The sequence below is a fragment of the Cygnus olor genome, chromosome 18 (assembly GCF_009769625.2).
Source record: "Cygnus olor isolate bCygOlo1 chromosome 18, bCygOlo1.pri.v2, whole genome shotgun sequence".
Taxonomy (NCBI): Eukaryota; Metazoa; Chordata; class Aves; order Anseriformes; family Anatidae; genus Cygnus; species Cygnus olor.
Genome location: NC_049186.1, coordinates 8,404,955 through 8,431,239, shown reverse-complemented (window position 1 = coordinate 8,431,239; position 26,285 = coordinate 8,404,955). Strand labels below are relative to the sequence as shown.

The window sequence follows — 26,285 nt, the reverse complement described above, 5'->3', positions numbered from 1 at the left end:
AACACAGAAAGCCTCTCCCAGCTCTAAGCTTCCCACTTCAGACAAACAAGCCAACCCCAACAACAACAAATCTGAAACCATAACACTATACCCAAAGTAAACTGTCGAAGCGGCATTAAAATCTGAAGAGTAGATTGTAATTCTTCCAGGTCTGTGCCCTGTGCATTGATCCTGTCTCTCTTGCAGTATTTTGACCCCACAGCTCACTCCTGTCACTCACTCTGGGGCAAAACATACTGTAAAACTGAACAGAACGCACAGCTTAGAAAGGAGCCCTACTGGTTTTGGTTTTAACGGCACAGAAGACGTGAAAATAACATTCACAGTGGTATGTAAACACTCGCATTCTCTCCAAGTGAGGCCCTTTAATTATATATTGAGTAAAACGGAACTGAGATGCATTATACAGTGCTTTGCTTACACTCACACCGCTGCTGTAAACCCCTATGTTACAGTACTAGTGTTCGTCTCTGACACTTCCCGTTACCATTCATCGACTTCATCACGCCCTGCACCGAGCTAACTACGCTCAGTGCACGGACGGGAATGTACTCAGCGGCCTAGGCAGGTTTCTAGGTCTGAGATCACATGCAGCCCACAAACTTGTGTGTATTTTAAGAACTGGTAGAACTTCATTTCTAGCTCTTGAGCAGACAGTCTGATTCAGTTTACTTACATTACAAAACAGCAATCAGGGATTATGTTTGTGAATATTAGCATTGAAAGTAGATAAAATTATTATGAAATGATTTTGTAAACTACAAAGAGAATAATAAAACACATTTACTTATCTAAACATTATGATGCAAATGATTTTCCCCACTATGTTGCTATGAAAGTGTTGCTGTGGAGTACAAGTCACTTGTACTAAAGTTCTGTATTGGAGATCGTCCCCACAAATCCTACATGGCACTGGCTCATTCCCCCCTAAGATTTACCCTTCCTTGCAGCAATTTTGTCTAACTCACTTTTCAAAGCTTAATCATATTACAGGAAGAAAATCAGCATGTGCTAGAAATCTGAAATCCTCCCTAGGATTTGCAAGAGCAAATTTCTGGAGAACACGCAGACATGTCACAGACAAAGAATATCAATTTTACAACTTAACAGCATGGAGCAAATCAGGAATGGGGCTGGGGACGTGGAAGGGGGAGAGAAAAAAATAGCAAATATCTAGTCTTGCTAGGCAGCTGAATGTTTTAACTTCACCAGTTACATATGATGCCTTCAATACAGCGTGCAAAGGATGCAGTACCATCTTCTGTGCTTGATCTATATGCTAACATTTTTCTTTACTTTTGCATTTAATAAGGCAACACTAAATCACTGTAGCTGTACTAAAAGCAAACACCAAGGTAGTTATAAAACAGTCATTTAAATAGGAGCATCAAGAATTGCTATCAAACTCGTTTGCCTTTCCTTAGGCTTTGTGAATTTACTATTGCAGATTGCTGACACGTATCGCAAAACGCAGCAACAATCAATTCTTACCTGTGCACATAACCCCCCTTAGCTCTCACCTTTGAAAGGCAAACATATTACATAACAAATTAAACTCGCGAGTGCACAGCAAACCTACAGCTTCTCTTTTCATAACAGTGCTTCAGAAAATGTTTGATTAACAGTAAGTACTAAGCTTGGTCTATGTCAGCTGTTTGTAAATACACGCTTAGTGTAAGTATATGCCAAACGGCTATTTTAAACTTACTGCCGGCTAGTTTGCATTGAAGCAGGAAGGCTACAGCAACAGAGTAATCCATAAGCCACGTATCCCACTGCACCATTCCATAACTACATATTTTCCATGTCGTTCTAAACGATTTGATGGTCTTTAAGGTCCCTTCCAACCCAAAATCATTCTATGATCTGGGGCATTGGTATATACAATTTCAAGGAATATCACTTTTTAATACTACTGTATTTGTTTCAATGTCTCAGTGCCAAAGTCTTTTTTCTCATGGATGGAGGAGGTACAGCCAGGGCATGCTGCACGTTACCAGGAAGCTATGAACCAGTCTCTGTCATCATGCACACTGATGGAAACTTGCAGTGACTTCACTCATCTCTGTGGCACAACTTTGAACAGCACCTCTATGGCTGGGAGATGCCTGAAACTCCCCCCGGCCATTCAGAAAAATCCAGGTTGTTATGCAGTGAAATTACAGCCCTGCCTTCACAAGAGAAGCCAGCCATGGAGCTGCTACAACAGAGGCTTAGGGCACAACTCCACCAGGTGTCCCTGGGAGACACCTGAGAGCAAGTCAGAATGGAGCACGTCTGTCAGGACTGTCATTAAACTCAGCCAGCAGCCACAATTACTATCTGGGCACGACGCAAGGCTGATGCCTTTGATTTCAGCTCAGAATGGTGATGTTCATCAAACAGAAGCAATAACAAACAGCAACAAACATCTCCCTAGTCCAACGGTTTCTTTTGGCCAGGAAGTTTAATTTGTTCACATGAAACATTAATTTGTTTTCAGCTACTTCTGTTCTATACTACTAGAAAACCATTGATTTCAAGTGAATTACTGTCCAATCACAAGAATAATTGATTTTGGCCTACTGATTTTATTAGCTGCTCAAGTTCCCTCACAAGTTGACAAGCATTTGTTGACCTTACCACAATGAGGTTACTGTCTAAGCACCTGCACAGTTTGCACAACTCCCGAGGATGATTCCAGCTCTAGAAGTATTCAACACGTTTAGCATGTTTCACTTGTTGCTGAAAAATGAATGCAGAGTTTAAATAGAATCTGGCATAATGAAACATCAACTGGCACTACCCTGAAATACACATTCACACACACCACTGCCAGAACTGGGGCTTGCTGAACACGTCACTCACAATGCTCCTAGACACTCAGCTGCTAGTACAACTCTCCTCCCAGTGAAAGGGAACCAGATGGCAAGCGACTCCTGGCATTTTTCGATGTTATGAGAAGCGTTTCTTCAACTAGTGAGTACACGCCATTCAGTCAGGTCTCTTTGGAAACAGCCCTTCACGTCTTTCTTCAGCTTCTTTCACAAACAGCCATTCAACAGGAAAGCAAGGCCCAAGCCTGTTATTTTTAAGCATTGAACCAAAATGTCTCAGTCTAGGAGTTTCTGTTGTTAGGAGAGATAAAGAAGCACTTCTGAAAGATGAATTTCATCTTGGGACCTGTTACCTCTGAGTGTTCAGTTGCTCATGAATGACCCTGGAGGAAGATTAACTGAGATACCCTGGTTAAATGCCTACAGTCAGATGGGACGAATGGAGACCAAAACGCTGAACTGCTCAGAAGCACAAGAAGTTCCCCAACTATCTGCATGGGCAAGCAGAGCTCAGCAGCTAGCCTGGTGTGCTGATCCTCCAGGCACCCCAGAAGATGCTTCTGCTCTTGGCTCTGCCAAATTAACACGGACTACTCATTTCTTCCTGTGGTTGAACCACGTGCCATGTAGGTCAAGGGTTTCCTTCTATTCTGTGTTTATACGGGCTCAGTTGAAGCCTGGTGTTGCCACTGCAGCCTCCGCTAGGAGCCAAGTCCTGGCACACGAGAAGATCATAGTTCCATGCTCCTCAGCAACAGCAGGAAAGAGAATCATGTTGGGTTGGTCCAGTGTTAAAAATGCAACAACAACAACGAAATGCTACAGCATAAAAGCAAACTTGCTAGAAGTGCTTCTGCAGCTTACACGAGCAGCTGCTCCGCTGCAGGCAGCGCTGTGACTGCAGCAAGATGAGGATTTCAGTGTGGGGGGAAAAGCAGAGCAGTATGAGGGAAGTGTGGCAGTGGGTCTTAAGGAAAGGAAAAGCATCACACTATTAGAAGCGAAGGCTCAAAAGTCCAGTAAAAGTAAAATAGCAAGGAAGTTGATAAGAAATTTTTAAATTTGTTATTCCAACGGTGCAGGTAAGGGCTGCTTTACTTGAACAGGAAGCTGCTGCCTTGCTGCAACATTTTGCCTTGGGGCAGTTTTCAGAGAGTTATAGATCTTTCAGGAAAAATAAAATTTCAGCATGTTGACTGCACACATGTCCGAAAGAAAAAAAAAAATGAAGAAAAAGGAAATGGAAAGAACAAGAAAAATCAGAAAAGGCCAAATGCCCTACACAGTCCAAGCCCCACATGCCCTGGTTGGTATTAAGAATTTATAGACTCCAAACTTTGCATTGCTGTGGCTTCAGGAAGGCACAGAAGAGGTGGAAACCTGCATGTATCAGGACGGCACAGCTAACAGCACAGATACTGTCTCATTTCATAAAGGTGACCCAGGGCTACCAGTGGTAAGAGTCACAATTATTCAGGCCACAAAATTACAAAATAGGATCCTCTCTGTGGCCAGATGAATTCAATAAATAGAAGCAGCAAATAACTTAGACATGAGGGCTAATCAATCTTTCATTGATGCCAACAGAAAGATTTCTTTTGAATGCAAAGGGAGCCATGGTGGATCAGGCCCAAGAAGTGTAGCACGTTCAAATGTATAATTGGTTTTCAGTGACAATAAATACATTTTAGCATGTTAAAGGAGAGTGCTCGAGCAGTGTCTCTTCAGCTTAATTTCATGAGATGCATTACCACATACAGCTTATTAGGTTCCTGCAGCTGCAGGGGTGAAAGTGCCATGTTATATGGGAGAACAGCTTCTCAGTGTCTCCAGACATCAGCTGCGATTCATCATACATAAAGTTCAGTTTTAACAAGGCTTAAAGACAGACTAGCTCACCTGTAGTCTTTCTGCAGTAAATGCGCACTTGGAAATTTGATTCTATATTTCCCTAACAAGCCTCTTTTGGTGATTTACTAATCACATTTACTCAGCTGACACATGCTCCTTTGAAATCAAGGGATGGCTAGCCAACGACTGCAATTGATGAAGAGAAGCAAAGGGGAACAAAGGGTTATATCTCTGATAGATGCATAGTTAAGACTTCTCTGTCCCACTTTTGCACATATCTTGTTTGAACACAGCCAGCTACAACCGCACAAAATAAAAAGGATGCATTGCTCCCCACTGGTAATTCCTCTAGTGCCTGCCCAGGAAGTCAGCCCCTCCTGCAGCCTCGGTACCACGCTGACAACCGATACTTTTCTACCGCCTTCACTGTTGAGATTAACGGCTTTGTCGTCTTGTCTGTTCCATTTAATATTTTAAATATTTTCCAACTAATGTACTCCAATTTACTCTAAGCTTGAGAGCACCACCTGAATCCTGCCTTACATCACACGGAACCTTCCATAACCTTATAGATTTTTAAGACCAAAAAGGATTGTTATGATCATCAAAGCCATTCAGCTGCAAAACAGCCTGTGGAATCCGACCAATCTTTCTCTGTGCTGCAAGAGAAAACCATCAATTTGCCTCCAAATAAATGCAGCAGTACAAGAAGCAATCCTGATGCAATGCATTTGGCAATAACATTTAGAAATACTTCTATTAGTTTATATAAAATCATACAATTTACCAAGAGACAAATAAAACTAGAAATCAATAAAGCTCTCTACTTTTATGCATTTCTCCTCCTCATTTTGCTGGTTAAAACAAGAAACTCTGTTTTTTCATTAAGAAAACATTTAACAGAGCTGTGACTACCTGCAAGCAATAACCCTCCTGCTCTTCTGATTTCATTCACAAGCTGTGTTTCATTACCAGCAGTAAGCCAAAAATGAGTAATTTGCTCTGACAATTAATGTGAATTCACTGTGGTTTTGCTGCTCCTTTGGCATCCCTTCCTAAACTGCTTTTTTACAGGCTCCTTGCATTAATTTGTTTTATTATACTTTAAAAGGCCAGCTGAGAGCAGCCAAGCCTTTTCCCAGTCTCAGTTCCACTACCCAGACCCAAAACTGCAGGGGGCACATTGTGAAGCATCAGTTAAGTGCAATAGCCCGAGAGGTCTGAGAGGGAAAGCGTTTCTTGCTTAGTTAATTTGATCAGAGCTGCAACCCTTTACTGAATCACTTAAGGGAACCGTTTAATATCAAACTCATGTCATTACCCCGCAGATGCGGGTCTGAACCCCGCTCTCACAGATTTATGGGGTCCCATTGCCGTTAGGGCTCCGCTGAGCCCCTTGGAGCAGCCTGGGGCTGGTGCTGTGATACCAGAGGGCTGGGTGGATCACCTGGGGACTCCGCTCAGCACCTCAGGGCTGCTCCTGGGGGCTCTGCTCAGCACCTGGGGGCTGCTCCTGGGGGCTCCCCTCTGCTCCTGGGCCACTCCTTGTGTGGTTCCCCCGCGCTCCACGGATGTCCCCGCCGATGCGGGCGGCCTGCGGGCCTGGCACCGCCTGGAGCTGCGGCTCGCTCAGCGCCCGTTACCCGCTCAGGACCGGGCTCAGCCGGCACGGAGCAGTCCCCTGCTCGAAAACACCTCCCCGAAAGGCTCAGCAGCCCCGCCGCGTCCCGCCGGGACGGCCCCGAGAGGAGAGAACAGCAGGGCCGGGGGCGTCGCGGCCCCCCAGCCCCGGGGGCCGCAGCCTGGTGGCCCCGGGCGGCTCCGGGACCCCCTGAGGGAGCCGGGACTCCGGCCCGCCCTGAGGGACGGGGGAGGCTCCCGCGCAGCCCTGAGGGACGGGGGCTCCGGGACCCCCCCGTGGGGAGGCTGCGGGATCCCCCTGAGGGTCGGGGGGAGCCCGGGCCGCCCCGAGGGGCTCCGCGAGGGCCGGGGCAGGTCCGAGCCGCCCTGAGGGAGGGCGGGGAGCTGCGGGGGGTCCGGCGGGGCAGAGCGCGGTGGGAGCAGCAGGTGAACGCCGCCTGGCTGCCGGGGCGCGGGGCAGCGAGCGGGGCCGGACCGGGCCGAGCCAAGTCGGGCGAAACCTTGGCACCCCCACCCCCACCCCCGTCCTCCTCCTCACCTCCTCCCCTTGGCCGAACTGCAGCCCCAGGGCCACGAAGTGCTCCACCCGGATGAAGCCGTCCGCATCCTCGTCGCACACGTCGAAAACCTCCTTGAGCTTCCGCAGGAACGGCAGCAGGCTCGGCGGCTCCATCGCGGGCATCACCTCAGCCGGAGGCCGGCAGCAGCCATGGTCGCCCTCCCCTGCAGCCGGTGCGGGAGGGACGGCGGGCAGGGGCCGGGGGAGGGCTGGAGGAGAGCCGGGGGAGGGTGAGAGCCGCGGGCGGAGGGAAGGAGGGAGCGAGGGAAGGAGAACAAAGGGGCGGCGCGGCGAGGGCGGCGGCGGCTGGCGAGGGACGGCGGCGCCGCCAGGGGGCGCCGCTGGGAGGGAGCGGCGGGGGCGCGCGGCACCCTGAGGGGACGGGGGCGGGCAGGGGGGAAACGGGAGGGAAACGTGAGGGGACCGGGGCGGGCAGGGCTGAGGGGGGCTGAGCGCGGACTCCTCCACGCCTGGCGTCCCCTCGGTTCCTTTCCCGGTTGCCACAGACACGGTCCCTCCCTCCTCAGAGCCCCAAATAAAACTGCAGTCGCTCCTGAGGAAATTCCCGGCCACCTGCTGTAGTGAGGCCCAGGCTAAAGGCAGAAAAGCGGAGTGTAAAGAGTTGGAGGGCGGTAAAGGAAAAGGAGGGCAAGCAGAGCCGCTGCACTCGGGCTGGCAGAAGCACTTCTCCCCGCCTGTGGCTTAGGGCATTAGCTCAGACGACGAGACGTGGCTGGGAAGGAAGGGATGCCCCTGCCTTTGCAGGGTTCTTCATAAAAGCTTTCTGCAACTGCTGTGCTGGGTTTTAGTTTGACCTCTCTGCTCTGTCCATTTTCTTTCTTAGAGGTTTTTGGACTGCTTTTTAAGCCCATGGCCATGAGCTGCCAGGGAGAAGACAAAGCCGGGTTCTGGTTCCTGCAGCGTGCCTCTGACCAGGAAGGTCAGGGAGGATGGCTCGTGGAGGATGTGACACTGGCTGTACCTGGCTCAGGTATGTACTGCCTCTGCCAGGACTTCTTTCCCCCCTGCTTACTAAGCACAGGTGACTGTCCAACACCGACTGACATTCTGTAGGTGATGGATAAAGCTATCCATCTAAAATGACCATGAAAGTGCAGCAGGTTTTGGGCTGAGGCGGTGTCCACCTGGCTTCTTTCAGTAGGAGAGGTTCTTATGCCCCTCAGCAACCCTGTAAATCCCATAATTAGACAAAGCTAGTCAAATTCATCTCTTTTTTTCGGTATCAGTAGGAGCGTTCTCCTTAGGAAGTTTTCTTTCTTTGAGCATATATCCCTCATCCCTGCTATGTGTGCAAATTCAGTGCTCAGGAAGAGGCTGACTTGACCTCTGTAAGTCAGCTGTCAATCAACAGCACAGTGATAGCACACAGTGAACAAGCAGCATAGCTCCGCACATAACCAGCCTCTGAGTTGGTTCCAGAGCCCCTGCCACCTTCCTTTAGTTTTACAATAAATACATAAGATTTATCCAGTTCCCTTACTGATGTACAAGAGGGTCTTTCCAGACCAGAAAAAAACTCAAAGTGCAGAGATCAGATAAGATTCTTGAGAAGCAAAGAATTCATGAAGAGATGTGAAGATGCAGGCAACCTGAAAGAGAAAAGGGAAGCAAAACGTTTGATCAGCAAACTTCTCTGAAGCTGTCTAGTTAGAGCAGGATTCTTAGATGTGGGGACATTTAGCTTTTATCTCAGCACAGGTGAACTCACCTTCAGGTTACATAGGAATTGAGCTTAGCACACCCCTCAGGGGCACCTGTTTGGAGTATTCAAAAATCTATGAGCTGGTACCCTTCAGAGCTGTGGAAAGCATGCTTATATGGTATCAGCTACTGTTAGTCTAACTGCTCTGAAGTGGAGTTCAGCCCTTTCAAAGCTTCAGTGCACATCTGTGTCATTGTACCACACTGTTTGCTCAGGTTTTCTCAGTGTCTCCTTGCACCACCTGACTTGGTTCTTTGTCTGCAGGTGGGCACTTGTACAGTCCCAGACAGGGAAGTGGAGTCACAAAATATTATGGAAAACAAACAAACAACACAATGGACTTCCGTATTTGCCATGATCAGATGAGGAATTCCTGCACCTCAGATTAGTCTGTCTTGTGAAATCCAGTTAATTCCTACTGTCTTTATCTTCTGCTGGAGGAAAAAAGAACTTGGTCCAGGCATGCAAGTAAGTGACAATATAGATTTAGACCAAATCTATCAGTAGCATGTGTTATTCTAGTATTAATTTCTAAGAAAAAGGCAAGAACATGACGGGTGAAGCTCCAGGTATAGGTAGTAGATACTATATTTGGGAAGTTAGTATAGAAGTCTGAGAACTGCCACACAGCTTGAGTGCCAGATAGAACTGAAATCAAGCTGATATGAGAGCTAAAGAGACAGCTAAGTATTCTGAGCAAAGATCTGACAACTGGGAAATGATCTGATGATACTGAATACAGAAGAATTGCGATGTGAGATTCTATCAATAAAGGCCCAGGATATGAAAGCTGGGGGTGCCCCATGCATGCTAAGTTTGGGACACTGAGCTGAACATGTGCCACACACACTTGATGGACAACTGCACTGGCAAAGTACATGGGAGAGGTCAATTTTTACTGCCAGTGGATGTAGCTGGCATTACTCCTTACCGATCTCTGCTTTTCCAGTTCTCAGTAGAATATGCATGCTAGTACCACTAGGCTATTTTTCCTTAATGGTATATCAAAATCGCTGTTTAATCAGAGACGTTTGGCAGCTTCTTCATTTGAGTTTTATACTATGCGGAGTAAGTATTTATATGTTGTGAATCTGATTTTCTAAACTTGAAATAAGACTAGTGGTAGTGCTACCATGTTTGCCTGTTAAGAATAAAGAGTTCAGGAGGAAACATTTCATTGAATACCACAGGTCATGGATGCCATTCGCAAGATTTCTTTACAGTCAGCTGCTCATCCATCAATGTCACTTCCATTTATTTGGTGAATTGTAATCTGGTGTCAGAAACAGCGTGTAAGTGCTGCATTACCCAGGGCTGATGACCTTATCTACAGTTCTGGTTGCATTCCAGCAAACAGAAGCAACATCTTGAGACCTAACCTCTCAGAACAGTTTCATAGTATAAATTCTCTCCATATTATATATAACATCACTCAACTAAATATTGTCTTACTGTATTTTGAATCAAATGCTGTTTTCCATCAACAACTGTAACTCTGATTAGCAACATACCAGATGTGCTGTGGTAAGTAAAATGACAAAATATTACAAATTTTGTAGAAATCTTTCAATTAGCAAGGATCTTCCTTTGAAAATTTCTAGTTTCTAAAGGCTCTCACCTTGTAAAATTTTATTTAATGGTTTGTTTTTATATAGCGTGAACGGTATTGCTTGATTTCAACAGTACTCTTACCAGATCATGAATGAGGCATATGCATAACTCTCTGCTAGATGAACCTAGCTAGACAGCTGACTGCAGTTACCTAAGCAAACACAGCAATGCCTTCTTTGTTTCTTCTTATAACACACATACTACCTTCAGAGACATTGATGAAAAAGTTTCCAAATCGGGCAGGGAATTGAAAAAGAAGAACATGCTTAAATACAAATGACAATGTAAAATTGTATGTTCTGGTTAAAGCAGGCTAATCTAGCTGCTGGTTGCAACTACAAAACCTCACTGTAAATGGGGGCTGTACCCACAAAGACCAAAATATCTGTTCTATTGAAGCTACTACAAAAGTTAATCTTCTGTACTGGTTCACATACAACCATTTCCACTATGAATTCATAGGATCAAACGCACATTTCCAAGTGCTAATCAAGTTCTCCCAGGGATGGCACCAACTTGTTCCCATGGTATTTGAAGGGCTGCTTACTCCACCAAGTGGTCAGCCATTTCACTGCACTTTTGTCACCAGCCAAGAGAATCCAGTTTTGCTGGCCACCTCGTACAAAGGAGCAAGGTGAGTTTAGTACCAAAAATTGTATGGAAAACAGATGAATAAATAGTATGGGATGAAGCGAGCTATTTTCCTTTTCCAGTAAGTCCTACGATCCTCCAAATGCCTTGGGACCAAGCGCTTTAGCTCCTGGTACATTCCAGGAGCCTCCATGCTGCCTTCTTTCAGGGAGAGGAGAACACCCATCAGCTTTCCTCTGAAGAGCTCTAAGCAGTTGGAAAGGCTTATGTTTGCCTCAGATTATAACATGTGATGGCATCTGGCAGCCTCCAGGAAGCATTAAGGGTGCTAGAAAGCATCTGGCAGCTACCAGGCCTCTAGGTCATTTCTGGCCCTCTGTTCTTCAGGTAGAGATCTCCAGTCTTCACAGGAGATCCTGGACACAACAAAACATTTAAGATACCTAATTGTTCTGTAGACCTGAGAACTTGTGAGGGGACCAGCAATGGTTCTGGATAAGACAACCATGTAAAAAGGTAACCTAGTGTAGTAGCTACAGTCATTTTCAACCCCTACCCCAAAAGACCTGCCAAGAGACGCACAAACATTCCTCTCTGGCTCTAACAACCAAACAACAACAGAGCTCAGACTCTTGAAGGGAAAGACCATTGTCTTACAGAAGTGACCTCTAAACATCTGCACACACCCTCAATTTATTAAAATAAAGACTGCTATTTTGCAAATCATCTAGCAGCTGCTCTTGCCTGAGGGCACACCAACCAGTATATTTTCCTTAGGCTCATTCGCCCACAGTACGTGAACTGTTCTGTAAGCTGATCCTTACTGCTTCAAATATTTTTTTTTAAGTTTTGTTTACTTTGCCCTGAGATGGACTACACAACATCTGAATAGGTATGCTCCATCTGTGATTTTATTCTAGCTGACTAAAAGGAGTGCAATTCCTGTATTTTGCTGCATTTAGCAGCAAGATCTGGGACAGAGTAATAAAATTAGAACATTCTATACCATGCTAAAGCCAAACAGTGATTACTTGTTGTGTCTCAAAACAGATTGTGTGAGCTGAGTCCAAGTCATCTGACTAATAGGAGCCAAAGGACAGAACAAAAATATTTATGCATGAGAATGTAGGTGCAGCATCATTACTGCTGTGACCATCGACAGATCAAATTGGCTGGGGGGTTAATGGTGATCAGCATAGTCTGACTGTTCCAATGACAGTATGTCCTATGACATTCTATGCCCAAGGGAGAGGAATAAGATTAGACCTATTGCACTTACTAAAAATGTGTTTTAAAAAGGTCTGTATTTGCATTGTTAAAGTTCTCATGAACACAGTTCAAGCAGAGAACAAGAAGGAAAGCAATTATTAGGTGCCAGTACTCCAGCTGCTGGGCGATTGCACGTGTTTACATAGCATTATGCCTCAGTCCTTGCTAAGCCAATGCTATCAGACTTTTCATGACAGTTTCAGTTGCTGGAGTAACTGGCAGGTTGCTATTTATTTAGGATTCTGACAGCTGGAACAAGCTGTTGTGCCTTCTAGCAGACACTGATAAAGAACGCTCACTTTGTGTTCCTTAGCAGAAGTCAAATATGTCTGATCAAGTCTCTGCTTGACAGTATACTGTGTAAAAAATATTGTTTCACAAGAGAAGAGGTCTCTGAAAGACTTAAAAATAAGATATCTAGAAAATGCAGTAAAGATATTGGTTCTAGTTTGTATAGTCTTTTTTAAAAAACTATTACCTTTCAGAATTACGCTATTACTGTTCTAGTGACATTCTGCTTTTCACTCTCTAGCCTATGCTCAAAAGCTTGTAGGAGGCTTCAGTTCATTAGGACTCTCTTCTGTACAAGATGGTATTAACAGGGCCTGAATTGAATTCCAGCAGGATTTTTTGCTGGATGTGCTTTAGATGTTAAAGCCAAGGAAAAAAACTTGAGTCATTAAAAGAGAATGAAAACAACAAATGGCCAGATGAAAGAGGTCAAATCCTCCTCTGGAGGAGGGTGGTGGAAGCCTGAGGAATTTTGGATCCTAGCTCAGGCGTCTCATCTCACTGAGATGATGGACTGTAGACCCTCTTGTGCAGGTCTTCTATCCTGGCCATCTTCATGTCTTCAGCTTCTAATCCAGCCAGGTGGCTCAAGCAGAGGCCTAAGGACAAAGGAAGGAACATTCCACAGCCTCATGAAAAAGGCTTGCTCTTTGAAAGGAACAAACAACTAATCCATCAGGATGCAAATCAGTTTTAGTCTTGGTCTGTGAACAGACAAGAGAACATTTGGGGTAGGGCAGCTTTTTTACAAAAGCACAAAATCCTTCCAAGACAAAGGCAAAGGCTTATTGCTAGTTGTTTATGACAGAGGAGTTCCTCCTGGAAGAGTCATTACAAACAGTATTGAGGCAGCAAATCACATCTTTCTAATTCAAAAGAAACAACTTATTCAAGGAGAAATATGTCTTTTCATAAATGCTTTCACACATCATCAAGATCAGAGAAGCTATGTGTCCAGAGAAGCTATGTGTACCAGTTGTTCCTGCTGCGGCTTATTTGTTCTGGACTCACATTCTGCAGGAACACAGCGTTCAGCAGGAGGCCATACCAGCTGGCCGCCCCTTCCCTAGTGCTTCTGTTGGGTCACAATCCTGACCATTTTCAGTGCCATCTCTCCTTGATCAGACGGTACCTAGCATGGAGATGAGAGCACATGGTAAGCAGCTGCTTGCTGTAAAGAAGCAGGGAGCGAGAATACATGCATGCTCAGTTTTCTTGCAGGTAGCAGTGCATCCTATCCCAATAGGTCTGTTATTTACCATGTGCCCAGCCTTAAGAATCCAGAAGAAAGCAAAGTTCTCATAGGCCTTGTGGAAAGCAGCTGTCTCAGTGGATTCTGGAGACACATAAAGCGCCTTCCACCTCTGTTGGCTGAACTGGTCCAAACTGGGCCATTTCAGTTTCCGGATCCATGCCTCCTGGCCTGTTAGAGACACGAGAATTAACAGAACGTTTCCATGTGCTCATATTCTAAAAACAATTTTGCTATGCCTAGATCAATGACCAAGGCTGCAAACAATTCAGGACAAGCAGAAACAAACCAATGGAGAGAGAAAGGAAAAAGCAAACAGTGAAAATGTATGTGGAATGGAGTTATGGTGACTTTTTTATAGTTCACTGGAGGAAATCTTCCAGCTTCTAGGTACCAACCCACTGCTGGACTCCCTCCCAGTCCAGCTGTGGTCCCAGCACCAGCTGGATTTTTTCATAAGCCTTTATCTCTATGCTCAACACTAGCAATAGGCAGGTTTGGGTAGACAAGTGGAACACTCACCTCTTACAGGTTCTGCAGCCCTACTAATTCTGACACGTTTTGCTCAAACACCTTGAATGTCCTGCCATGGAGGAGAATCAGTCCCCTCTTGGAAATCCAAAGAGACACTTGCCACATGGGTTACTGCTTCTTTGTTACAGTCACTCAGCAAGAAGAGCCTAAGAAAGACTCTCTGTTTTCAGATCCCTGCTAGAGAAGGTGGAAGTCGAGACAGCAAAAAGATCAACTCCAGAACACCAAGGGGGAAAAAGGCTTATCTTTAGCCTACCTCTGAGCTACTGGAAGAATTTACACATGAACTGCGGCTAAATTTTAGCTCAAAATATGATAAAATGGAGCACCACTAACTGCTAATCTGTTTTGACAGCCTAAATCCTCTGTTTTCTGACATATTGATTGCTATGTTGTTCATGAAGGGCACGTGAATATCTAAGTGGGCAGAGAAAGAATAAAGCCATTCACAACACAAAAAGATGTTTATGCAGCCTGTAGCTGCAGATTATCTGCATCAATAGAAAAGGCGAATGGAAGAGAGCATGGGCAGCACAAGGCATTCCAGCAACACTTGGCCTGGCTCCCGCACTGCCACTTCATCAAGCCTGCATCTTGCAAGCAGCAAGGGACAAAGCCCTGCCAAAATGTGCACGTGCCTACAAACGTTACTGAGCAGCAGGTGCGACCATGCTTCAACTGCACCCTCACGGACTAATTACCAACACCCTCATTGCATCTTATCTGGCACCATGTTCTCTGCTGCAGGCTGCTCAGTGAAGGCTGACCCGTGTTCTGCATCAATCTGTAGCAGGATATGGCCTTTGCGCCACAGGGCTGAGCAGGGGAGGAGAGGACAATCTCCAAATATTTATTAATCTATTTTCATTCTTCATTTATGAAAAACTGTACTTATATACACACACCTATCCAGAATAATTCAGTGGGTTATTAGCTACCTGCTTATGGGCTTCATTGAAACAAGAAAGTACTGATGCTGCATATCCATTTCCCAACACTATAATGGAAGTAAGGAAATTGCCTCTCTCACAGGGGTGTAAGCAAAACATAAGAGCTGCTCATTTATGACTGAAAGTCATAAGTTAGTCTGCAAGTTAGATAGGAGGTTTGCAGAAGACATCCAGGTACCAGTGTTACTCGTGATGACATGTTCTGTTCATCACCTGTTCTGTTCCCGACCTCAGTCACAAAGTCCCTTACTTACCCATGGTGTCAACAATGAGATCCAGCTGCCCGTTATAGACTGTAACATTGACGTTGGCTGCTAAAAGCTGATCAACAATGTCAATGACAGGTTTCATGAAGTCCTCAGCCATGTTCTCGAAGACTTTTGTGGACTGACCTGGTTAGAACCAGAAAGGAGACAAATTTTAACTGATGAACGATGGCATCCCCAAGCTGGGAGAGAAACAACCGGCCAAGGGTCTCAAAACACAGTTCATAGCTGCATAAAATCCAGCCCTAGCACAAAGCATCAGCCTGTGATTTATCAGTCTGAGGAACTAAAGAGAACCAGAAAGCAGCCACACTCCCACTGGAGCTTACACAGTACTGTTGTTTCTGGCTCCTATTACACATATACAGGGTGCTGGCATCATTCCTTTTTACTTTTCCTTTCTGTTTTTTTCCCTCTCTCCTCCACGCCATGCAGCAGTTCATGATACCATCCTTCTGGCAAAGAAAAACTGACAGAAATTCTTTCAGCAAGGCTGCGAGGACAAATATCAGATGCTGAGACATGGGAGATCATCTTCCACCCATGAACTCTTAGCTGCTTGGCTAAAGACAGATACAAGCAGCAGAACCAGAACCATATCTGCTATCACTGGTTTGCCCGTTACATTTTCATTTGTGAGAGTAAGTCCTCTTCTTAGGATGAAGGACAATGAAAATTTAATGCGACTGCTTACTACCATAAAATTTCCTCCTTTGGACTTTAATACAGTGGAAGGCAATAATATATTCATTAGATCCACACTAGAAGATAGGAAAGTACCTCCCCATTTCACACAGTCAGGAATAATTTTTAGCTTCTTTCTGATGGGTCCATTCATCAATTCATTTAGGCTGTTCTTATGCATATTTTTGACATGGCGTTGGTAAAGTCTAACTGGAAAAGAGAAAAAAATGCTTTGAGTAGTTGCACATTTAAGACAGCCATCCTGCACAGATGGCAATTTTCAGTGTTACAGTCACGGCCATCAAACTCTTCTAGTGAAAATGTACCACCATGAAGAACAATTTGTTTACTTTTAATAGAACCCCCTGAATTCAACCCTTATTTAGGTCATGAGATAAAACAGGAAGAGCCCAACCATCCATTTCTGCTTTTGGCTAACACAGTACTTTTTCAGCTTCTGCTTTAGCCACTTGGCACAGTTTCTTCTCCTCAGCAGACCAGTTATTTTAGAGTTGTAATGCTTTACTCTAGGGAGTTGACTGTGCTGTTCACCTTCCCTGCTGAAGCCAAGAGAGAAAGAGCTTGAAAGAAACTCTGTACATGTGCTTATTTTCACACAGATGCATAAGCACCATGAAGCCAGAGAGTCTAATCAGAATATTTACGTGAATGGGACATTTTTGTATCCTAGCCTGAAGACAAATGAAAGGCATTAACAGGAAGTAACTTAAAGGTCATAAAACTTGTGTTGCAATTACGCTACTTCCTTGGAGTAATCTGTGCAGAATGTGTAGGTGGAGATGTACTCTATAGAGGGGTTGCTCCACATTCCTATTCATCCCTATTTATGCAAGAGCAATCAAGTTCTGCTCAGGAGAATATCCTTTGGATCTGACAGTCCCATTTTAAGGACATGCTAAACTGATGCTGTTCCCACTATCGGAGTTGATGGTATGTGAATGCAACCAGAGCCTCAGAAGCTCAAGTACTTAAATACGACTTACTGAGATGAAGATTTTCTTGTTCATTTGCTTTCATTTCTGGAACTTCCTTAGTCATGATGTTATAAAAGTTCACATTGTCTGTGTTCTGAAAACACAAGATAGTTTTAGTAACAGTGTTACTGAAACATTTCTCAGATCTGAGGAACAGAATTCCTTCTGAAAAGAAGAGGTAAGGCCTAAATAAAGGACCCTGTAACCTGCCACTTGTCTACATATCAGGAAGTTATTTATGGAAAAACTTTGGTTCTACATTTGCTTTTAGAATGGTAGAGTTTTCTGAAGTCTCTGTTGTTCACGTGTGGTTTGTGCCAGAGATGCTACTTCTCTAAAAAAGGTGTGAAGCTACAGAAAGCCCTACAGCCTGCAAATGACTGCAGATTCTCATAACTCATTACAGAGATAATTACAATTGATACTTTCAAATGCCTGTTCTGCTAGTCCAATCTAGCCCAATGCTGAACTCTTGCTCAACATCTTCCCAACCTAAAACCCTTCAACATTCCAAATGCCTCCTCAAGACAGTGGTGATAGGTATCCATCATCCCTCTTTTGGAACTGCTGACACCTAGACAAGTCTGAGAATCATTAAATGACAGCTCTGATGCAGACAGTAGACTGACTACGTCCAAAGGACAAGTGTGATCACTGTTGCCATTACAGAAGTTACTCAAGATTCTTGAAGCTCCCCTTTACTTAATTGTCAAATCTTGAAAGTTATGAGGCACAGGTTAGGAATGCGCTCACAACAGCCACCCTACTGGAACTGAAATGCCTGCACCCTTACAGCGATATCAGAGCTGGAAGGGAAAGACAAACATCTTTGAAGAGAAAGGCAAAATGGGAACCACAAGTTTCTACCAAGGAGTAAGAAGTGAAACCAACTATGTGCAAAGCACTGAGAAAGAAAGAGGGGGGGGGAAGCAGCTCAAGATTAGTCTTTCAATTTGAGGAAGCCATAATTTTACTTGTCCTAAAACTACAAATACAAGAAAGATTGAAATTTTGGAGCAACCCTTCAACAGAAAAAATGAGAACAAAATTTTACCTAGTTTTTAAGCTTGAACTTGTTAAGTAGTAAGATGCATTTACCCTCAGTAACAGAATATAATTTGACGTTCCTTTCCATCTTATGCTTCTATTGTACTTTTTTAAATAGAAGATTTAAACTTAACTTGAAATGCGTGCCTTGCTGGATGCAGTTTTCAACAGCCAAAACAAAGCTTTCAAGGAGATGTAGCTCATTCAAGTTGAACATGGGTTCTACAGCAATCAATGGGACTAGTGGCACGCTAAAAATTAGGCATCTATTAAATGATGTGGCACGTCGAAACCTTTATGCAATACTGCAAGCCCATGAGGATTGCTCTTCCCACTGCCTCTTATAATCACACAGCAGTGCACAGCGAACAAACAGCTCTTTTACACCAGCAGTATCATAAAACACACACTGGTGGAAGCGACTGGTCAGGGGTTGGGGGATGCACACCAAGACAGTGCTCACAGAAAGGAAAACCTGGCATTGGGTGCTCCCCCACGCACCAGCTATTTCTTAATGCTGCTCAAAGATCTTACCTCTTCAATGACACCTTCAGCCTTGCTCCAGAGCTCAGTGGCCAGTCCATATTGATTTTTATTTATTGCATCCATTATTTCTTTAGCAACAGCAGTCACCTCTGCTAGACCGTGATCATCGAGGAGAGACTAGAAGAGAAATGCAGTAGGACAGCTTTAATTATAATTCCACATTAAGTTCTCATTAACAATCTCCATGCATGAGAGATTTTATACTCATTAAGAGCTAACCTTAAAATCAACCTCCATTTATACTGTATGGTAGTACAAGTTCTCAGAAGACCAAGAGTTTAAGGTACTTACGGTGCTATAAAGATAGGGCCCCCAAGACAGCACAGAATCTAAAGAAATAGAACAGATTTCAAACATCTACATTTTTGCCATATGATTTCCTTTACTTTTCCTTTATTGTAGCAAAAATGGTCATGACAAAAACCATACAGAGATAAGTTACTCAGTGAAGAATTACTGTTTGCTCACTTTAGTCTGAAGCTTACGTGCCACAGAGCAGGTTCTTTACAAATCTCAAGAACCACTAAGACTAATTCAATGCCATAAACATTAATTGGTGAAATTTATTTAAACAGACATGTCCTTACCAAAGCGTTCTCACCCCAGCACTGCAGCACATTGCTACAGCATGGGGAGAGAACGGACAAAGTCTAGGCATAGTCTAAACTGATCTATTTCCAAATATTACAGGGAAAAAAAAGTTGTAGAACAACTCTGTTTTCTAACATAATAGTTTATAAGGTTCCAAGGATCAGATGATCCTTCTAAGACAGGTAGGAGTTGGCTTGATACTGTCCCATGTCACAGAGAATCTGTGGAGCCTACCCTTGCAAATCGTACTGAAGACCAAGAACCCTTTTCTTTTTTTGGCCTTCACCAGACACACACCCTATCTTCTCCAGGTCGGCAAGCACATCAGTTCCCTAGCACAAGGTCTCCTTGTGAAAACAGGGAGACAACTTCAGTTGCAACCTTGTGGATCATCTAGTGGCCACATTTTATGTGCAGTACTCTTATCAAAACACCACCAACACTGTAGAGATTTGTAAGGACATTTCACCACCACCTCACTAAAAATGCAAGTGTGCTCCTCACTGACTTTGCTCTCAGACTGTTCATGACTTAGATATATTCTAAAGATACATTCAATCACAGATCGCAATACTAAAGTATTTATTTTTAGTGATTTGATATACCAGACTCACTAGAGATTTAATTCCCTTACGGCAGGGCTGGCATTTTTGACTAGATACCCATGAAATGATTTTAAACGTACCCAGAGGAGAAATCCATGAGTCTCCAAGAGCAGTCCCAACAAAATTGCACTTTATACTTCCTTTTTGAACAGCCTTAGTGATAAGAGGAAAAATAAAAACAAGCCTTCTTTTAGTAAGAAATTCACGACTCTAGAACCAGTTTTCTTTTTGTGAAAAACAATAATGGGTTATTGGCCTGACTTAGGCAAGAGGCACAGCATATTCCAGGAAATACTAGTATTTGTAGAATACCACATTTTAAAGTGAAAAGTGAACTATGTCCCAACTACTTACCTCATGAAGCGCTAAGGCAATGCCAGCAGCCATTTTACCTCCATAAGATTCAGAAAATATGTAGAATGGGATGGTCTGGAGAGAGAAACCACACAATGAACCCGTTAGACAGAAAGCAGAACATACCCCCAACCCTCTTCCACATCCCACAGAACCCAGGAGCTGGCTTGTCACTTCTCACTATCCAACACTGGAGATTTTTGATTCTAAGTTGCAGATAAGATTTCCACAACCTACTGGTGTAATTATCAGGAGTTTTGAAGTGGGCACTTCAGTATTTTGGAACTAGGAACAGTCATGTTCCTACATGCTTCTCAGGTCACAATAGAAAACAACACACCCTTTTGATTACCTAGCTGGTGCCAAAGACAGAAATTCAAGATACCAGTTATAAATTGTGAAAAATCAGAGGCAGTGGTTATACCTGCAGTGCCTCCCCCAGCTGCAGGCTACCTAGTAGCAGATGCTTCCTGTTCACCAATTCCTTTTGAGAGCTATTTAAAAATCAAAGAAAAATAGGATTCTAGTCAATAATTCAAATCACTTACCTGGAATTCTGTTCTATGCGTGAAAAAATCTCTAAGAAAAACCATCATATCAGAGACTACTGTGGTAAGGTTTTTGGCAAACAAGCTGCAGTCATCCACATAACTGAATCCAGTGCCGACAGGATTATCCACAAACAAGATACTGGCTGCCTGCAACTGTACAAGCGGAAAGCAAGTTTCTATGAAATCTCAGTTCAGCTAACAGTCCAGCAGAGTGCCAGTACTGTAAACTATGTTTTTGATGCACAGAAGTCTAACAGTCACCGTATCCCTGACCCTGAAAGAACCTGACAAAAAATTAGGTACAAGTCCAACACAGGGAATGGTACAGGTGGGACTTTTGTCTGTCAGATGTCAAATATTCTATTGAATAGTGCCAATTTGTATAGTTACAAGTGTACACGTAAAAATCAATAGATCACCACAGAGATAGATAGCACGGCTCAAAGCAGTACAGCTCGTGAAGAGATACAACATGAAGTCTTTCCATTTCCCAGTCTGTAACAGGAAAGGCACCCAAAAATCCCAGTCATTCAAGGGCAGATCATCCATGTGATCTAGGGATCTCCAGAGTAGTTAAGGATATCGGTTGACTCACAGCACAAATATGTTCTGTTGAATAAACCTTCATAGGCAGCTATAATTACACTACAGCTGGTTTCCCTTGAAGGTCATACTGGGCTTGTAATTACGATCCCTCGGTTATACGTTGCCAGCCACCCAGAAAAGCCTTCATGAGTGTATGCAATGAAGCAACGATTGGAAATAACATCCTCTAGAATTTCCCTGCTCTCTGTTTCCTCAGATGTGCAATTCACAGATTCATGGAAGCCCAGCCATATTCCATCAAATCAAATTAACAGGATAATTCTTCAGTTCTTAACAAAGCTATTCATATAAGCCATTTTTATTAACCACACCATTTTAAGATGAAGTATCATAGTTCTATTTAATTTTAAATTAAAATTGTTGTGTGTGTGCTTTTGTCTAGCAATCTTTTGCCTACACAAGCAACAAACATTTTTTAATCAATTATTAGAAGCTGAACTCTCCACTATACCCAGGTTGTATTTCTTGGTTTCATTTCTTTGTCTAACGGACCAATCTCTTCAAAGTTCCCAAATCCGCAGCCTGAAGCTCCTGGACCTCCCTAAGGGGAAACAGCAAATGACAAGTAAATTAGAAGGCAGCATGGTAGAGACATGAGAGACAGGAGAAAAGCAACCCCCTAAGCACAACAATGTATCTCATGTTTAAAGAAGTGGCCTTTACCCTACATGTTAACTTGCAAAAAAGGCTCTCTTCCTCATTGTCTTTCATTATGCGTACACAAGCTATTTCTGAACAGAGAAGCAATCACCCAGTTGTGAAAGCATCTAATGAGTTGCATGCTATGAGTGCTGTTTGAAAACCTTTCCCCTTATTCCCTTAATATCTAATGCAAAAAAAATAGCTAAAAACAGAGGTTTGCAAGTCATTATTTTTTTCTCAGCATGTACAGCACATGCATTTCACTCTGAAAAAATAACACAGAAGGGAAAGGACCAAATCAAGTGATTATATTCACCATTAATTTCTGAAATGTAATACTGGAAGTGAATGTGGAGCACACACCACTGACTTTTATCAATTGTGATTGAATGGGACCAATCTCTAAAACAATCACAGTCTCTCTGACTTGTTTCCTTACAGCAATTATCCTACATCTCTGATTGTTTCGTCTACTCTCCCTCTGAACATCATTTAGGCTGTAAACTCCTCCTGAAAGGTGCCGTGACGCTTCTAAGTACTTGTCATGTCTGGCACAAAAAGCACTAAGGTTGCTTGAAAGATAAGAACAGCTGCTATTTCTGCAGTTTAACTCGATGAGTAGTTGAGGGCACTGCACAACCGCGGAATGACATTTTCATTATTTCTTGCTAACCCGAACACTTCCTTCACAGCGTGAAGTATTAGAATCAGACAGCTTTGAACACTATTTCTGTCGAGCTGTAAAGTACTTACCACACTGAACCAGGCACAGATGGAAAAAGTTCTTGTCTAAGTGTCTTTACCAAGCCTTACCTGAAGCCACATGATGAGAGGCAGCTCTGTGAAGTCTTTGGTTGGGTTGTTCGCGTAGTAGAGCCACCAGAACATGTGGGCTTTACTTCGGACTTGCACATATCCCCACAGCTCTTTGGGTTCTTGGGGTTGCTTCAGCACCACACCTTGGGGGTAAGACAAACAAACATTGAATAAAACAAACAAACAAACAGCTAAGTCCAAAAGCTTCAGCTGCGGGCGTTCTACCACATTTGTTCCACAACATTACATTTCAATCTTGGGTGTGATAATTGGAGGAGCTTCCATTAAAGAAATTACTGTAAGAATCATACTTACACCCCTGTGGCTGATTTACCATCAGTGAATGTGGTTAGGCGTGCAATTAGGCACTCGCTTCCCAGCGCCTGACAGCGCAGCTGCTGCGGGCACAGCACCGGGCAGCTGCTGGGACAGGACTGTCACAGAGCCACTGCGGGGCTGCGGTGGGCAGGGACCCCCTGGGGCCACCTGGCCCAGCCCCTGCCTAGCAGGGTCACCTAGAGCACAGGCTGGCATCCAGGCGTGTTTGGCTATCTCCAGACAAGGACACCCCACGACCTCTCTAGGCAGCCTGTTCCAGCGCTCCGTCACCCAAACCCTTTAGAGTTTTCCCTCCCGTGGCAATGAAACCTCCCGTGGCTCCCTTTACACCCGTCACCCCTTGTCCTGTCACTGGCCACCACCGAGAAGAGTTTGTCCCCGTCCTCTTTCCATGGTCCCTCAGGTGTTTGCAGAGATCGATGCGATCCCAATCTCCTCCCTAGGCTGAACGTGCCCAGCGCGGTGTCCCCTCACAGGACCGAGGTCCCCTCCCCAAACCCCCCCGTGCCCCGTACCTGTCGCCCGTGCCCCGTACCTGCCGCAAGCGCCGCCAGCCCCAGCCCCAGCCCCAGCACGGCCCCAGCCCGGCGCGGCGCCATCCTCCCGCCGCTGTCACGCGGGCGGCTGCTGCACCGCCCCTCCGACCTCCTCTCCCCTCCCCTTCCTCCTCCTCTTCCTCCTCCTCCTCCTCCTCCTCTTCCCGCCGCAACATGGCGGCGCCCGGCGGCAGCGGCCCGCTCCGCCTGCGGCTGCTGTTCGACCACCCGCCGCCGGGCAGCCCCGGCTGCGCGCTGTGCTGGCTGCTGCTCGAGCCTGGCCAGGCGCGGCTCGTCACCGACCTCGTCAGCATCATCCGCCACAGGTTCGGCTTCAGCCGCCGGGCCCGCCTCAGCCTCTTCCTGGAGGGGGCGCTGCTGCCGCCCACCGAGAGCGCCCGCCTGGTGCGGGACAACGACGCGCTGAGGTACGGGCGGGGAGGGAGGGAGGGCCGGGGGGGGAGCACAGAGCCTGCACGGGGGGTCCCTGAGGGCCCTGCTGGGGCCGCCGTCGCCCCCAGCATCTGCAGGGCTTATAACGGTACGGGGCCGGGCATCCCCGCCCCAGTGGCCTGCAGGGTGCCATGAGGCACGCCTAACCCTGGTGTCTGCCTTCCTTTTGGCAGAGTGAAGCTGGAAGGGGTACTCGCGGATGGTGATGATGAAGAGGCGGATGATGACTTCTCCTATACACCAAGCAAAGGCAAAAAAAGGCATAAACGAAAGCAGAAAGAGGAGGGATTGTCTAGGAGTGAAGATGACAGGCATAAAAAGGAAAAGAAGAAGAATAAACATAACCCTGAGTATTCCTCTTGTAGAGAAGAGACCTCTCTAGATATTTTGGACTCTCAAAAGAAACACAAGAAACGAAAAAGAAAAGAAGAAGCTAGTGGAAGTAGACTCACAGAAGGTAAGGAAGAGAGCCCTACTGACCGATCTAAAAAGCTTAAAAAAGCAGAGAGGGAGAAACAGTTGGCAACAAAAACAAAGGATGGAAAGCACACAAAGGTCGCTGCAGCAAAGGTGGCTTTAGAACAGGAAAATGACAGCTTTTCTTTAAATTCTGGTAAAAATAACACCAAAAAATTGACAACAGAGTCCAGGAAAAAGAGGGTGGGAACTTCAGATTCCTCCAGCACGTCATCTGACAGCGACAGCAGTGAATTAAATATAAAGCAAAATAAATCTTCCCATAAACCTGCAGTGGCAACACTTCCCAGAGACAAATCCCAAGCTGCTACAAACTCTGAGGTGAAAACTGCTATTTCTAATAAAGTGACTGTAAAATCTAAAGCTGAAAATTCCACTAAGACTGCAGTTAGTAAGACTGCTAAAAAATCACAGTCCTCTAGCGAGGATTCTGACTCAAGTACAGAGGATGAGAAAGTGGCACCAGCACAAGACAGTACCACACAGGAAAAGTCATTGCCTAACAATGTAGCAGCTGTAAAAGCCAGTACCACCAGTGCTCCCAAAGCAAAGACTTCCTCCTCTTCAGAATCTGACAGTTCAGATTCAGAAACACTTGTTATTAAAAAACCCACAGCAAATGCTGGAATGAGTAATTCCATAGTAAGAAACAGTACTAAACTGTTGCCAACCAGTATTCAAGGACCGGTCGCCAGCCCAGGTCGTGGAAGGGGGCGTGGAACGGGAGAGGATAACTTCTGGAGAGGACCTAGGGGCCGTGGGTTTCGTGGGATGATGAGGGGCCGAGGCCGTGGGAGAGGAGAAAACCCTGGCTTCTTCTATAACTACAGCAGTGAAGGCCAGAAACAGAGGCAGATAAATGAAGCTGTGACAAATACTTCTTTTCTCGTCCAGGTGAGTGACTTACGCAGTCATTGGTCACCTTTCTCTTGCAGATCTAACTATACAAAAAATGTATAGGGTGAGAGTAGTTCAGAAAAGCAGAAATAAATAAGTAGGATAAAGGTTGATGGATCGTAACTTAGCGATGGATCTTAACTTAGCAAATCTGTTTACAGTATTTCCATTTAGCAGCCTGAAGGCGTGTTTATGAAACAATACTTAAGAGATTGTATTGTCTATCTCAAAGCACTCATACACGTACCTTACTATTCTCAGAGTTTCTTACAATTCCTACATCACAAACATTGTCTTCTCTTTTTATAAAAACAGTAATTAAATCAATGGGTTTATTGTTTGTTTCACAGAATGCCGTGGAGGTCCCCAAGAGAGACTATAGTGTATTACCTCTTCTAGCTGCCCCACCACAAGTGGGAGAAAGAATTGCCTTTAAGGTAAAGAACTTTTGAAATACTGAATATTACTGGGCTAAAATTGCTTCATTTGGGCCGCTCTAAGTTTTGCATGATATGATACAAATGGTGTAGTCCTGACAACCAAAAGCTTACACTTTAGAATATGATCTCGTATTGTTCAGGGACTGGTACTCTAAAAGTATAAGGATTAAGAATTCATAAATTAATTTTAATCTTGTTCTTTTTTTAAAACTTTTTTTTAAACTTCAACAAGTGGTTCAGAATGTAAAACTGCTTCCAAATGTTTGTAGGCTCTGAAAGCATTCACTCCTCTTGTTGTCCTTCTAACCTAATAGTTTCCCATACTATAGAAAATATTACAGTTTCCGTTCTT

At 44.6% G+C, this 26,285-nt stretch overlaps 2 protein-coding genes across 4 annotated transcripts in view; both read right to left on the bottom strand.

The window, feature by feature from the left end:
* RAB11FIP4 (RAB11 family interacting protein 4) overlaps positions 1–7,132 on the bottom strand; it is a 125,474-nt gene extending 118,342 nt beyond the window's left edge. Inside the window, exon 1 of one of the 2 annotated variants that reach the window (XM_040530307.1) lies at positions 6,847–7,132. In XM_040530307.1, the coding sequence (XP_040386241.1) occupies positions 6,847–6,990 (144 nt within the window). In that variant the 5' untranslated portion in view covers positions 6,991–7,132. The remainder of the gene's footprint in view (positions 1–6,846) is intronic. The other variant, XM_040530306.1, reaches the window with a different exon arrangement.
* A 5,895-nt stretch (positions 7,133–13,027) lies between these two features.
* Positions 13,028–25,923, bottom strand: SCPEP1 (serine carboxypeptidase 1). Of its 2 annotated transcripts, XM_040530298.1 has the most exons (15): positions 25,844–25,923; positions 24,293–24,576; positions 23,666–24,094; positions 22,789–22,934; positions 21,785–21,874; positions 20,725–20,880; positions 20,177–20,251; positions 19,903–19,975; positions 18,918–18,955; positions 18,615–18,743; positions 17,043–17,127; positions 16,135–16,248; positions 15,343–15,480; positions 13,612–13,775; positions 13,028–13,484 (listed from the first exon to the last, which is right to left on the bottom strand). In XM_040530298.1, exons 2-15 carry the CDS (start codon positions 24,459–24,461, stop codon positions 13,419–13,421), a joined length of 1,872 nt encoding a protein of 623 aa, XP_040386232.1. In that variant the 5' UTR covers positions 24,462–24,576; positions 25,844–25,923; the 3' UTR covers positions 13,028–13,418. The 2 variants fall into 2 exon arrangements, with proteins under 2 accessions (XP_040386232.1, XP_040386231.1); XM_040530297.1 differs by lacking the exon at positions 25,844–25,923 and having other exon boundaries at positions 24,293–25,434.
* Between the last annotated feature and the right edge of the window lie 362 nt (positions 25,924–26,285).